This window comes from Helobdella robusta (genome assembly GCF_000326865.2).
Source record: "Helobdella robusta unplaced genomic scaffold HELROscaffold_12, whole genome shotgun sequence".
NCBI classification, from domain to species: Eukaryota; Metazoa; Annelida; class Clitellata; order Rhynchobdellida; family Glossiphoniidae; genus Helobdella; species Helobdella robusta.
Window position 1 is genome coordinate 1,787,742 of NW_008703664.1, and position 14,533 is coordinate 1,802,274.

Sequence of the window (14,533 nt, forward strand, 5' to 3'; positions counted from 1 at the left end):
TTTTCTAGATATATATATATATACACACATACATACGTACATATTCACACATACCTACATTTTCACATATACATATATTAACGCATGCGTAATGGCACAAATGCCATGTTGCATGTTGCGTATAAAAACGACACCCCTGATGGAGCATGAAGAGGATGTGACCATCCACTTGACCTTGACCTTTTGTGAGGTTTTCTTTCATCTCACGAGGGCACGCACGGCAATCTTCCTTTCATTAGACTTTATTCTCAAAACTTTTCTAATTTAATTTTTTTTAACTTTTGCGGACTACTGATGAAATTAAAAATAAATCAGTTATTAATTTAGTCTCGTTTTATTAATTTAATTTATATGTATCGAATGTTTTCATCAACGTTATTTTATTGAAAATATAAAAATAGAGGCAAGCCTAAAATATAGATGTTATAAATTATAAGTTATGTATAGAGTAATAAATTTTATCAAAAGCAAATTCATTTCAGCAAAAATTCATCACATGATCCATGTTTCACTACCTTTTTCCTTTAAATACAAAAAAAAACACCTCTTGGAAGTTATGTCGTGAAACCTAATTCTTCATCCAAACTACGTCATCCTTGCCACATTTTGTCTTATTTAATTATTCATGTGTTTAGTTGTTTCAGAGCAGACAACTACGTTACACTAACGTGTTTGTGTGTGTGTGTCTGTGTTTGCGTGAGTGTGTGTGTATTATTTGTGCTTGTGTGTGTTGTTTGTTTATGCATTATATCACTCGACAAGTTATTTTTTCCAATTTAACACAATTTCCATTCCACCACTTGCCAACAGGTGCGTGCAGAAGTGAAGAAGGCTTGGCAGCAGTACCAGTTGAAGAGGAAAGGTAACTTCCGGTGCTCACAAACAGAACACGTCTACCTGGATCAATTCGGCGCAGTAGGTCGCCTCAAGACGAACAACGGAGGGCTTCAACTGAGCAGCAAAACCAACGGCATCAACGCCAGCAACAATAACAACACTTTAAACAGTAACTACAGCATTTGCAAAGACACGAGTGACCACAAGTTAAATCAGTACTCACCTTTGAAGTCCCCTTTATAATATATATTTCATCTATGAGCAAACTTTCAAAAAAGTTCAATCAAACAATTTTTCACAGATGAAGATAAAGCTGAAACAAAATAATAAATAATATAGATACATGTAACAATCATGCGGTGCGTGCTCTTGAGTTGGCGGGAATTCAATTTTGTTTAAAGTCCATCTCAATTATTTTGGTTCATGTCAGTTGAAGTCTAAATACATTATATAACATTGTAAATAACTTGATATATCGTAAATAATACTTACAGATAAAATTTATCATAAAATGATAATGATAGCTGATAGATTGCATTTTTCTGATGATTTGAAACTTCTTGTGCAACTTCATTCCGCAAGCCTACAATGCTGAGTACGTTCTGGATGCTAATGAATGGAAAACGCAACTGAGTTTCACAGCATCATCGTTTTGATCGTGCTTATCAAAGCAACTTAACCTTAGCAATTTGAATCGTCTAGGTCTTTAAAATTCATTTTCATTACACAAGCATAGTTTATTTTGCATGACAGCGCTTTCAAATCTGACGCTGATGTAAATAAAATAAAGAAATTCTCTGTTCACGACTTCGCTGGGTTACAAAATTCTTTTCAAAACATTATGCTATTTTTGTCTATTTTCAAGAATTGAATTTGTTCCAAACAATTCAATAGCATTGGTTTTTTAAGCCGCTAGAAAAATAGAAGTTGAAAAATAATTGCACATACGTACATGCTACTGTGGTCTGCACTAACCAGGTGGACTCCGCCAGCCACATAAGGAAACAAACAACGGCACATCTGTGCAAGTAAGCTCAACGACCAGCCAAGATGAAATGAGCGTACGATTTGTGATCGATCAAATCATTGTTGCTTCTGATGTGTTCTTTTCATAAAATAATAGTTCACGTAGGGCATACTGCGTGAGTCAAAAAATCATTTATCATCCAAGACATTCTTCGTCATTCTTCGCTTCGTATTTTCCAGTCAACAAAAGTTTTTATCAAAAATCGCATTCTCTTACACACTTGTTAAAAAATCTGCTTGATCGTAAATTGGTTAATTTAAATTATTTCAATACGAACCAATACGAACACGAATTCTTTTAATTTGTACTTACATGTATTTTAATGTGCGAAATATGCTGCACTTGTTTCCGCTTATTCTATTACAATAATTTTTTTTAATTAATCAAAAGTGTCAATTGCTGTGACAATTCATTCATTTATTCATTCATTCATTCGTTCGTTCGTTTGTTCGTTCAATCACTCATTCATTCATCTATCAAAGATTCATACAAAACATCAGGATACATGCTAATGTTGATGATCAAACTGTTCCAAGGTACTTCCACCATTTCAAGCCCACCACCAAGGTGCAAATGTCCGATTTTTTCATGGTTCCCATCGATATATTGTTTTTTAATTGAAAAATTAAATTAAATTATTGTACATAATAAAAATTCAACTTATGTCACATTTGCTGAGTCCTATCGCGTTCGTTGTTTATTGCTTTTTAGCCTCATTTTTATCGTTACTATGTAGTAAAATATTTAAATAATAATTACGTAATGATCAATATAATCTACTTATTTATTTATATGCATATATAATTATATATTTTCATTTATTAATCTATTAATTAATTTATTTATAGCTACAAAATGTAAAAATTTATGGTATGAATTTTTTTATGTCTAATTTTCAACTTTTCCTATGTTTGTAAATGCGTGAATGACATTCTTGAAAATACTGTTAAACGACCTATGTAACAAATCTCATGCCACATCGCTGCGTCAGTCCTTAACTTAAATAAAAAAAACTATTGGCACCTGTTTTATTCATCGCTTTGGGGAAAGGATGCCGATTGTATTTGACGAGATTTAAAATGTTACACTACGCAAACACCAAGAAAAAATTTTGTATGTACGTTTTTTACGTGACCACTGACAATGCTAATTCATCTTAAATCAAGTTCGATTGGTTTCAAAATAACCAACGCATCGCAGTTCAGCAGCAAATATTGAAATCATCTATCTTATTAAAGACACCTTCATTTCTTCATCAAACACGGGCGAGATTGGATGCTTGCTACTATGAGTTGCAACAAATAGACGCTACAAATAGATGCAACCAAGAAATGCAATAAGAAGCGCACTTCATAAAAAGACGAGTTCTCACGTTGAAACATTTATAATCAAGAGATATCACAAGTTAAATTGGTAAAATCTGAAAATGTTGCTCGGATGTGCATAGTTATAATGCCCGACAAGTGCCTTCCCAACAGTCCTCTGTCTGTTTTGATGATCAATCACATTGCAGTCGATGTAAACTCAAAAAAAAGCAAAACGCAAGATAGTTTCATTGCTTTTCATAAACAGTGAAAAAAGTTGAATCAGGCTGGAGTTTGTTGACCCAGAGAATAGGGGTAGAAAAACTCCAAAAGGAAGACGGAATAAAAGTAAAATGAATAAAAATCCTTTTAGCTTCCTCATGTAACTTACAACAGCCACACATTGTTTACAGCGCATGCATTTGCTCTTTCTAGACGAATTAAAAATTTATCAACATGACAAGCTGTAAGTGTCGCAAGGCTTACTGCCAACACGATTGCGAAACCTAAAAATTTTCAGTAATAAAGACTAAAATTTACTCTTCGGCCAGCCTTTTATATTGAATTCTTTTTGTTTATCTTAGTGGTTTTGTTGAAAATACGGAAATGAAGAAATAGACTGAGAAATAAATTTGCGTGGATGACTAGGTCACGATAGATAGTGGAGAGTCAATCCAGAGAACTTAGAAGAAAATTGCCAGAGGCCTGGTGTGGTAGCAACGTTGAAAGAACTAATAGATGCAGTGCACATAATCAAGGGTGAGACGTACCAGGTACACAATATAGACTCACCAAAATCAAATGATGTAAGAGTAGATCTTCTATTTTGAAATTGATTCAGAATTTATACTTATACAATATACATGACTTTCTGCGTGTTTGTAAAGTTGCCGGTTGTCGAAACTTTAAACGCCGTAAAAAAAATGAAAGGAGGAGACAATTGATTAAATCAATATATATTTTCCTAAAATTGTTAAATCCAACAAAATCTAAATACAACACGACGCGTGAATATAATGAAATACGAAATAAAATATTTACACATCTGAAATAAACATAAACACACAAGGATTATTACGACAACTATTATCGTCGCAATGAAAAATCAACGATGTTGCAGACATTTTTCAATGTGATATTAACGCCATTATTTAAAGTATTATTACCAAAAAAAAAGACTACCGAGACAAGTGTGCTATGTTAGCGTCGGATGAAAGTACGGAAGGTATCAACAGTAAGTAATGTCACCATATGAAAGTGTTTTTAATATTTTTATTACGAACGTTTGTATAGCAGTGCCTTTTAAATATAAACTCCTAAATGAGTTCACATATTATTCATCTATAAACATAGATACTTAGTTGTGTATGTGTGGGCAAATGCATCTAAACACATGCACATATAGTTCATAAATTGACAATTATACAATATGGAATTTTGTTGGATTTAATAATTTCTCTCTCGAGAAATTGACAATTGTGAATCTAACAAATAACTTACTTTAAAATAATCTCCAGTTATTTGAATTTATCAAAAATAATGTTAATATGTACAAAGAAACATCCAATAATTTCAAATACTCATCAAGGCATGGCTCATGAATATGCGCTTGGATTAAGAACATATCTCAATTGGAAAACTTTTGATGAAAATAAAATAATAAATTTTACAAATAGTCGTTAAAATCACATATGATATTTCAAATATGCACACATGAATACGACTAGTTAGGGGTGAGTGGTCAAATTAACACATTGATAAATTAATTGATTAATTAATTAATCAAGGGAAAAATATAAAAAAGAATTCTGAATATAAGTAAAAATGAAAAGTTAAACTTATTCCAAAAACAAAATTAAATTGAATAAAGTATAAGAAATAAATTAAATAATACTAACGCATGAGTTAATGAACGAAATATTTTGTGTCATAAGATAACTGATATTTCCTACATTTATCGGTGATGATTATACTAGTATGAATTATTAACCTTACACACACACACAGAATATAGAAGGGCAATAAAGACAATAAATGAAGTGAATACAATGATATAATTGAAAAATAACTACGCAGCAAGCTGCATTCCCACTTCCTAATAAAAGATTGAAAAATGGTTACCTAAATAAAGATATCACCTCGTTTGATTTCAATGCAGTTACTGACCAACATAATTTTTTATTTGAATTAAATTTTGAAGTTAAAAAATAAAAAATGAAAAAATCCCTAAAACCGAGTTATAAAAAGAATTTTGTAGAATCAACGTTGATGATGATGAGGACAGGAATGGAAAGAATTTTTGGTGAAGTTGATGATGGAGGCAAGTTGCTGTCTCAACCTAGAGCACTCGTTTTGCAGCAGTTTTGATTGGACCCTGGAAAGTTGCGTGGTGATGTAGAGGTGCAGAGACGAGCCAACTGTTTGTCTCTTGCAGCGGTGGTAGGGCCAGGAGAGGAGGAACATGACGAGGAAATGATCAGGGGTCAACGAGTGCAACACATCACGAAGCTCGATGCTGATTGCATCGTCTGGAGTTGTTGAATCGTTTGCAGTGTTCGTGAAGTTGGAAGAGGAGCCAGCGTGACAGATGGAATCAAAGTTTAGTGGTGGAGAACGAGATTTGATGCAGGAAAAGAGTGGTAGTGATTCTAAAGTGTTGATCATGCTAGAAACTTTGCTTGGGTATGCTAAATGGCGATCCTTCAGCAAAATAAAAACAAATGGTTTATATACAAAAATGAAATAATAATTATATACTAATAAAAAATGATTATGAACTCGATTTAAAAATTAATTCTAGTTAACTTTTACAAGCAGGCATGTTTATTGAAAATTTTACAAACTTCAGATAACTTTGGATCCAGATATGCAGTCAACAAATGAACGTGACCTTGAACTTCAGCCAACAATCTCACAACTTCATCAACTATCCAATCAGCAACGTCCAATTGTCTGTTGGGGTCGCTGCTTGTCAGTTCGGTGCACAGGAGGTTCTCCCACAATTTGAAGAAATTGGTCAATGTGTCATCCATGCCCAGTGGCGAGAAATGTGAAGATGGATGAAAGAGTAGTGCTGGCGAGAGCTGACTTTTTGATAGAAGGAAATAACCACGAGGTAGATCTGAGGTTGAGATGTAATCATCATGTTGCGGTTATTTATATGAGTGATCATCATGTTGCAGATAATTATAACGCATCACATCAAACAACACAAAAAAATCTTATTCTCATTCAAAAAATTATTTAGAGAAGTTAATCAATAATGAAAGGTGTTTCTGAATTGTTGATAAATCAATTCATTTAGAAGTAAAGAAAGTGAAATGTAGAAGGTAAAAATAAAAACCGGATGTTGGGTCGACCATTTGCATGGCTCGAAAAAGTAGAGGTAGTGAAACCCAGTGGGGAGGGTACTTGAATCGAGCTGTGTCCATGATGAGAACCATGTCTCTCTCGGGATTGTACCCACCTGACCAACAAAAAATTAACATTTTCCATCATCTGTATATATATATATATATACAACTTGGCATCCAATCAAAAGTTGATACTGACCAATCGGAGAGAAATGACCGTCACCAGTTTGCTCCAGTGTCAGACGAGAATATGAAACCACCATGATCTACAAATCGAAATATCAACACACATTCAACAACTACAACATATTTGATAACTAGACATATTTATATAACATAACGTTTGTATCTATTTGTGAACTACTCTCTCTTTATATCATTTGGATTCTTTCATTCCTAACAATCTCTGTGCTTGCCATCAGAGTTTGACTTTTGTAAAACAAACAAAAAATATATAATGACATATCTAACACATATGATAACATATCTATATATTTAAATGCGAAAAATATTTTGCATAAAGCAACATGACTGGATGTGTAGCAGAGCAGCTGACCAAACTGATCACCTGAAGTCGATTAACATTGGAGCTCTGCCGAGTTTGCTTGCTCTCATAACGACAGTTTAAATTTTTAAGATGAATGTATAATAAAAAATCAAACTTTATCCATTCTTTTAGTGAGCAGTTTGACAAGTTGCCTGAAATTCTCTTCCGAACTCGTTGGATTCATTCTGACCATCTCCACCTGGAGCATGTTGCATGCAGCCAAACAAGCAAACTGGTCCATAGTGATCCCGTTCTTCTCAATGGTCTTCAAAGGAATGCAACAGTCCAACATGTTTTCATGGTACCATCTCCATGGACCTTCAGATCAATCATTCCAATCAAATCATTTAAACTCTTTCACTAACTCAGTGAACAATTTCCTAACTTACAAAATTACCATAAGAATCATGACCAAAATAAGAACAAATACAAAATCGCCACCTTTAAATTTATAAACCATACAATAAAGATACCATCAAGTCAGAAAACCAATTTGATTAAAAAAATGAAATATGAAAAAAGATGGACTATAGAAAATTAATATTGAATACCCTTCCAAACTCGCTTAGGATCGACTTCCAGAGTATTGAGAACCATAACAAGAGTTGAAAGACCACAGAAAGCAGGTTCCTCTTGAGTTCTGAACTGAGCAGCCAGTGGAAAATAGCAATCCATGTGACCTGATAGCAGAGCTTCTTGAAAGATTAATTTGCCTTCCTGTGAACAAAAAGACTTGCAACAGGATGGCAATTCCCTCCTGTAGAATTCAGGCAACTGAATTGATATTTTATATTTGTTAGGGTTTATGTTAGTTTCATCAACTTTTGTTGTGAAATCATGATAATTTGTTGATTTTGGTAGTGAAGAAGAAGACGACGATCTTGTAACATGATGTAATATTGGCGCCATCGTGTTGCTTGCTATCAACGGAACAAGAAAGTTGCAGTTGCAATGTGTTAGCGTCTTAAGAAGTTTCGTTGTCATCTGCAATGTAAATAATTTGTTACAATTTTATGTTTTATCTGTTGAACATTAAAAACATGAAACAATTTTTCTGTAACAATAAAATAAGCACAAATTTTTTTCTTTCAAAGATTAGAAAAAATAAAGTTTGAGAACATCATTGCAATATTACTCATCGTCCTATTTAAATTAAAAATCAGTCCAGTGACCAGAGGTTGGTAAAATGACTACTTACTTTTTAATTACCCTTAATTTACCTTTAGCCTTTACTACAATAGTAAACAAATTAACAAATAAACTAAGCCAAAATAATTTATTTCAAATTAAACTTTTGAATGAATAAAGTAATAATAATATAATAATAATCTACCAACTAGTGTCCTAACTATTACTACCTAACCTAACGTCCTAACGAACCTAACTTAAACTTAGCCTGGATGTTTGGATAATTAAATATTTTAATCATTTTAACATTATATATTTTTTTAACACTATCAAAGTATGAACTCAACTAGAACTACCAAATAAAAATAACTAATTAACCACTAAGGTCCTAACTTAGTCTATCTAATAACGCTAATGTTAATCTAATGCTAATAGCTAATGCTAATCTAATGCTCTCTAATGCTAATCTAATCTAATCTCTAATAAAGACTCTTGCTAATCTAATCTAAAAACTAAACAAACTAATAACTAATTTAATTTACTAAAATCTCCAACAATCTACAATTCTACACCGAATAAATCATAAATCACTCACCAATTTTAAAATGCTAATCTAAAAATAAAAAATAACAATTAAATTTAAATTAATTAAATAATACAAAAAAAAACTATTCAACAGAGAGGTATTTAACAAGTCATTTGTATTTAAATCTAGAGCCACCGACGCACGTAATAGCTGAAAATACAAATACGAATATCAAAAATGTCATTCACCGTGAATCAGAAGAAAATTCGTCGGCAGTCCAAACTTCGTCCATCAATTCGCTCCAGTTGTTCAGAGTAGTTGTTGAATCAAAATAATGTAAACACTTGAACATAGACAAATAGTTGAAGTAACTAATTCTATATCTTTGGACCAGGGTCTGCTGTATAATTAAATTAGATTAACCTAGCAAAATAGCATTAATGTACAATGAACAATTTTTCATGATAAATCAATTAATTAACTGTTGGATTGTTATAAATTGTAAAAAATTGATTGAATAATGTAAATACAATGTAAAAACATAAAAAAGTAAAATTTAAGTATAGTTTCATTCATTTATTTTATCTATAAAACGAATCTGTCCATTGAAAAAAATAAAATTCGATTGGTAGGAAAAAATTTTGCTGTTTTTAATTTTCTTGAATATTTTTTATTAGGCTAGTCACGCTGTACAGTGTACACACCAAGGGTAGTTTGCTATCATGCTTGTGTTCCATCTGCCTTTATATCTGCGCTCCATTGTGTTGATGTCTTGGTGGAAACGTTCGCCTTGTTCTTCATCACTCATGGCTACGAAGTTTGTTGGGAAATTTAAGTGCCTATGAAAAAAATGCAATTTTACACTCATGTTTGCTCCAAGTATTGAAAAGTTATCAACAAATTCTTCACTAAAAGATCATAATTTACTGCTTTGAAGCTTCCAAGAAAGTCTCTAATGACGTGAGGCAAAGCAGACCAAGTGTGTTTTTCTATGTCTATCATGGTTTTAATAAATTTTTTGTCTTTGATCAGGAGTATGATTTGTGGACTATCAAATATACCAGCTTTCAATTTTTTACAAGATAGAGCAGGAAACAAAGTATACAAATATTTGAAGCACTGTCCATCTTGATCCAAAGCTTTGACAAGCCTTTTCATGAGACCCAAATTTATACGTAGGGGTGGAATCAACACTTTTTGAGGACCGACTAGTGGCTCATTCTGAATGCTTTTTCACAAATTTTAAATATTTTTTTAATTGCTCACATCTTTTTTTATAGCCTTCCACGTTTGATCGTCTGTCCCATAAGCACAAAACAAGGAAACTTTCTGTATTCACTTTGTTGTCTCAGGAGCAGGGATATGTTTTTTAGGTCTTCACATAAAGTCCAGCAATGTCCGTTATATTTTATTTTTGTATTTTTTTTTATTAAAAAGCATATAAAAGTTTGTATAGATTCATGTAGTGTTTATGCAGATTACATACTGAGCATTTGTTTTCTGTATTAATTTTTTTATGACATTACCAAAGCAGTTTGTTTTAACACTAGAATGTTAATAACGATTTTTTTCTTTTTGTGCAAAAAGTAGACGTGATTGATAAAAAAAGATATGATATTTAGAATCAGCAGACCAAAATACATAAAGATCACAGATCATATCACGGTCAGCAAGATTGACGTATACCAGTTTAATCAATTTTGGGTTAAAACAAAAATTTAAAACCAACGATGGAATTTATCATCATCATTACTGCTCCCAACATTATTTGAAAGAGCATTGGAAAAATGGGAACATTTTAACTTACTAAACAGAATTCATACTGGAGACAGATTTATAAAAGATCTTGAGTGTGTTGGAGATACTGTTTGACTAAAATAGCCAAAATGTTATTGGAGCACGAAACAATCCATCTGGTCGCGTAGTTAAACAAAATGCGTTGGGGTTGGTTAGGGTTAGCCTGTTTGCTGAGCCTCAGTCATGAAAACGTTGCAATGCACACAAAATGCATGCATAAACATTTAGTTAATAAATTTAATATAAATCATATTTCATTACTTTGTAGATCAATAGCAAAATGTTCTCGTGGATAAAAAATTCATCCAGTAGAAGAAAATCACTCATCAAAAGGAAATTCTAACGACTAGAGGTGGGTATTTTCATTTTCGTTACAATCCCGTCAAAAAATCAAGGAGCATAAAATTGAAAGAAAACAACTTTACGTTCATCATCAGTGAATTTGTTTCCCATTTGCATTTTACTGTCACTCCAGCCACATCACACAACCAACCTTATCACAAATTCACAACAGCCACACCACACAACCTTTGTACCGCCGGCCTCGCCCTGCCACATTACACCATCATTTGTGACGAATGGTCTCGAGTGAGCAGTTGTGATGATGTGTTGATGTGTGCACAATATGCCGACACGTATAAATTGAGAGTTCATTTGTTCAGCAGGGTGATAACAATGTTGGGTAGTTATTGATTGGATGTAGATGAGGAGCATGTATGAATGGATCGTCTGATTTAATTTTACCTCTGAGACTGTCCTTCGTGCCCTTTTTTTCTTTTCTTGCAAGTCGCTTTATATGGTTGCGTGCAAGTGTGTATTAACATGGATGCCTAACAAACTGCATCCGTGCTTTTTATCGTGTGTTTGTCCTGTTAGCACGATTTACATTTTCATGATGGTCGCATTGTTCAACATGTTAGTTTTAGACTTTGGACAAATAGCATGAGTTATACAATTTACAAAAAATTATTCTTATTAATTTGTTCGCCAAATGAAACAGTGATAAGAGCAATAATAAGCTGTGAAATTTAACACAATGCGAAATCATTCTTCTAGCATTTTTTTTAACACAAAAGCAGTTCGGTTTTTTTTAAGTAAAAAATTTTCCTTAGGTTTCACACTCCATCCAGCACATTCAATACCTTCTGCGCTATAACATCGTTTCAAATTAATAGAAAAAACTAAAGATTCAATTTTTTGACATTATTCCAGTTATTTATTAAAATAAGCCATTTGGTTGAAAATTCATTAATTTGGATGGAAAAGGATTTGAAAAGAGATACGTTGTGCTTTAAGGATTAATGTTGGAAAAAGTTTCAATATTTTCAAATTTTATTGTTCTGAATCGTCATAAGTTTCAAAGTGTCGTATGTTATTTGCATGTAACATTTCAATTATTTACTTATATTCTCAATTATCTACAATTATTGGTAACTGTTTACTAATATTTGCTGTTTTTGGCTGCTTTCGTTTGCGAATAAACGGTTGTCTAATCATTGGACATATTAAAAAATTTTAACAAAAATGCTATAATCCGGTCAGAAAACAAAATTATGACGACGAGCAAATTAGACAAAAAGAAAACAAGATGACGTTCAGTTCATTAACATTCAAGAAACTGCTACTTTCTTTTTTTGTTTTCTATAAAACTATATACTGAAATATAACTTTTTTTAAATTATATATGTATATAATATATACGTGTGTGTGTGTGTGGGAGTGTGTATGTTTGTGTGAGTGTGTGTGCCGTCATAACTCACCAAAATAACATCCACCTGTGACCATGAACACAAAAAGCTTAAGAGGAAGGAGATTCAAAAGTTGTTGGAGGAAATTAGCAAATTGTCAAAGAAGTGATTTATAAAGTTGAAGAATATGTTTACAAAATTTTTGCAAGAACTTCAAAAATTTTCGGAGAAAACTAACGGAAAATTTTAGGAAGAAGCGTAAAAATTTACAGAGTTTAAAAAATTCGAGTCTAAAAAATGTATGTAAATATCAAAATTAAAAAAAAATCGATTTTAAAAATAAATTTTATGACTTAAATGAGTTTATATGTTTCCAAAGTTGTCATTGAATTCGTAGGAAGTTAGCTTTTGAGTTGAGGACTAAAAAAATTAAAAATAGAATAAAGATTGTGAAAATAGTAGACATGGAAGAATGATTAAATGAATAAAGAAAATAGTGGAAATGGAAACGTGAGGTAAATCTAAAATGGATACCGTTAAAACCGTGTAATGTTATTTGAAAGTCCGCCGTTTTGATATACGGCTTATTGCTTGTGTTCTGCAAACTCCTTATGCTTGAATGCTAACATTTCATGCACCTGGTTTTGTGTAAGCTTTGTTCATGATCTGCTCACTGCTGACAGATTTTAAGAAAGAAGAAATTATAACAACGAAGAGAAAGATTAGATTAACAACTGATTATTTTGATTATTATATATTATATTATATTCGATAAAAAAAACAGGATTAATCATTTTTAACCCTTTTCCATGAGCCGACGTATGCAAATAAAATGTGAGCATTTATGGAACGAATTGAAACCTTTTAGGTGGTCTTAATTCCAACAAAAACTTTGATAACTTCGTTTTCAAATTTTCGATTTCAAATAAATTAACGTGTTTATGTAAAAAAAAGTTCTCTTCTGCTAACTGATTTATCGCTTTCTTGCACTTTCACGTGCTAATTTGTCTATATTAACATATTGAACTGCAGAAAGATTATGTCGGATTGTTGCATAATGTAGAGCGGTCAAAAAAGGTAATAAACAACGCGTACAACCGCATGCATGTTCGTTATACGCCTGCATAGCAATTATTCGATGACACACTAACTCATAACTGACTGCACCGAAACAATTTTTTAAAAGTTTAATTATGAAGAAATTGATGTCAGCATGAAATTTTCATTCATTTACCAGTTTCCTGCTAAGTATAACATAACATGCTCTGCAAATGTAATTTACCGAAATTATGTCTGAGCCTCTGTTCAAATATAAATTTTTATCACAAGAAACCATGAACTGGTCACACAAACTAACAACCAGCTTCAATTTAATTAAAACAACATAACATATCACAACATTTTTTTCGATCTTTATGTACATGTACATTACGAAAATATTATACACCATTTGTTTGCAACTACATCTTGCATCATAAAAGTACGCCACTGTAACCTACACATCATCAGTTCGATGAGAGAAGAACAAAACAAAAGAAATATTGCGGAGAATGATGATGCAATAAAAGTGGACAAGGGAGATCGTAAAACACGACATGAGAGGAACTCCTACATAATTTCTTCCTTTTTAGTGACGTCACCTGCGATAAATCATTCGCAGTAGGCCATTTAAATCTAACTTACGTGCACAGCTAAAAGAAGCAAGATTCTATTGAGACCATCAATATAACCCATCAATATTGTCGAGTCGACGTGGAAAATGAGCGACCAAGTGGGTAGTGACGGAGAATTTTATTTTGATTAATTTTTAAATTATCTAACATTAACCATGAAGCTATTAAAAGTGGCATGCGTAGAATTTTTTTTATTATTATTCTTTAAAAATCAGGATCTGACAGACGCAGAAACTGTAACAACATGCAAGGCAGTAGTACAAAATTAAACAAATCAGTGAGTAAAGAAATACAAAAAGTGAGGAAGAAAAATGTTAAAACATGAAAAATAAAATAAATTAGAAGAAAATAAATAATAATAATAAAATAAATAAAAGAAAAGTAATTGACAATGAAATATAAATCGAAGTAACGGCAAATTAATAGACTAGATGATGACTTAGTCTATTAATCATCGTTTACAAACTCTACCAACTTACCAAGTGCGGCGATACAGCTGCAGACCCTCAAGAAAAAATATCTCAACATTTTTGACAAGCAATATAAACAAAATTTAATAAATAAATGATACAGGGAAACTGTGAAATTAGCCGAGTCATCCGCTTTTGGAAAAACTTCAAACCCCTGCAAATCTACCGCGAATTTCTATTTTT

The 14,533-nt window shown here is 32.1% G+C and overlaps 3 protein-coding genes across 3 annotated transcripts; 1 reads left to right on the forward strand and 2 right to left on the reverse strand.

Moving 5' to 3' along the window:
• Window positions 1–91: 91 nt before the first annotated feature.
• Window positions 92–1,080, forward strand: HELRODRAFT_167836 (hypothetical protein; the record flags this gene model as incomplete). The annotated part of the gene is made up of 2 exons (XM_009013565.1): window positions 92–190; window positions 811–1,080. 2 exons carry the CDS (start codon window positions 92–94, stop codon window positions 1,078–1,080), a joined length of 369 nt encoding a protein of 122 aa, XP_009011813.1.
• A 4,347-nt stretch (window positions 1,081–5,427) lies between these two features.
• On the reverse strand, window positions 5,428–7,977 carry HELRODRAFT_167837 (hypothetical protein; the record flags this gene model as incomplete). Its single annotated transcript, XM_009013566.1, has 6 exons — window positions 5,428–5,868; window positions 6,012–6,289; window positions 6,512–6,634; window positions 6,721–6,787; window positions 7,184–7,386; window positions 7,620–7,977. 6 exons carry the CDS (start codon window positions 7,975–7,977, stop codon window positions 5,428–5,430), a joined length of 1,470 nt encoding a protein of 489 aa, XP_009011814.1.
• A 1,427-nt stretch (window positions 7,978–9,404) lies between these two features.
• HELRODRAFT_167838 (hypothetical protein) lies at window positions 9,405–11,173 on the reverse strand (the record flags this gene model as incomplete). Its single annotated transcript, XM_009013567.1, has 3 exons — window positions 9,405–9,561; window positions 9,699–9,950; window positions 11,013–11,173. 3 exons carry the CDS (start codon window positions 11,171–11,173, stop codon window positions 9,405–9,407), a joined length of 570 nt encoding a protein of 189 aa, XP_009011815.1.
• Window positions 11,174–14,533: the final 3,360 nt, after the last annotated feature.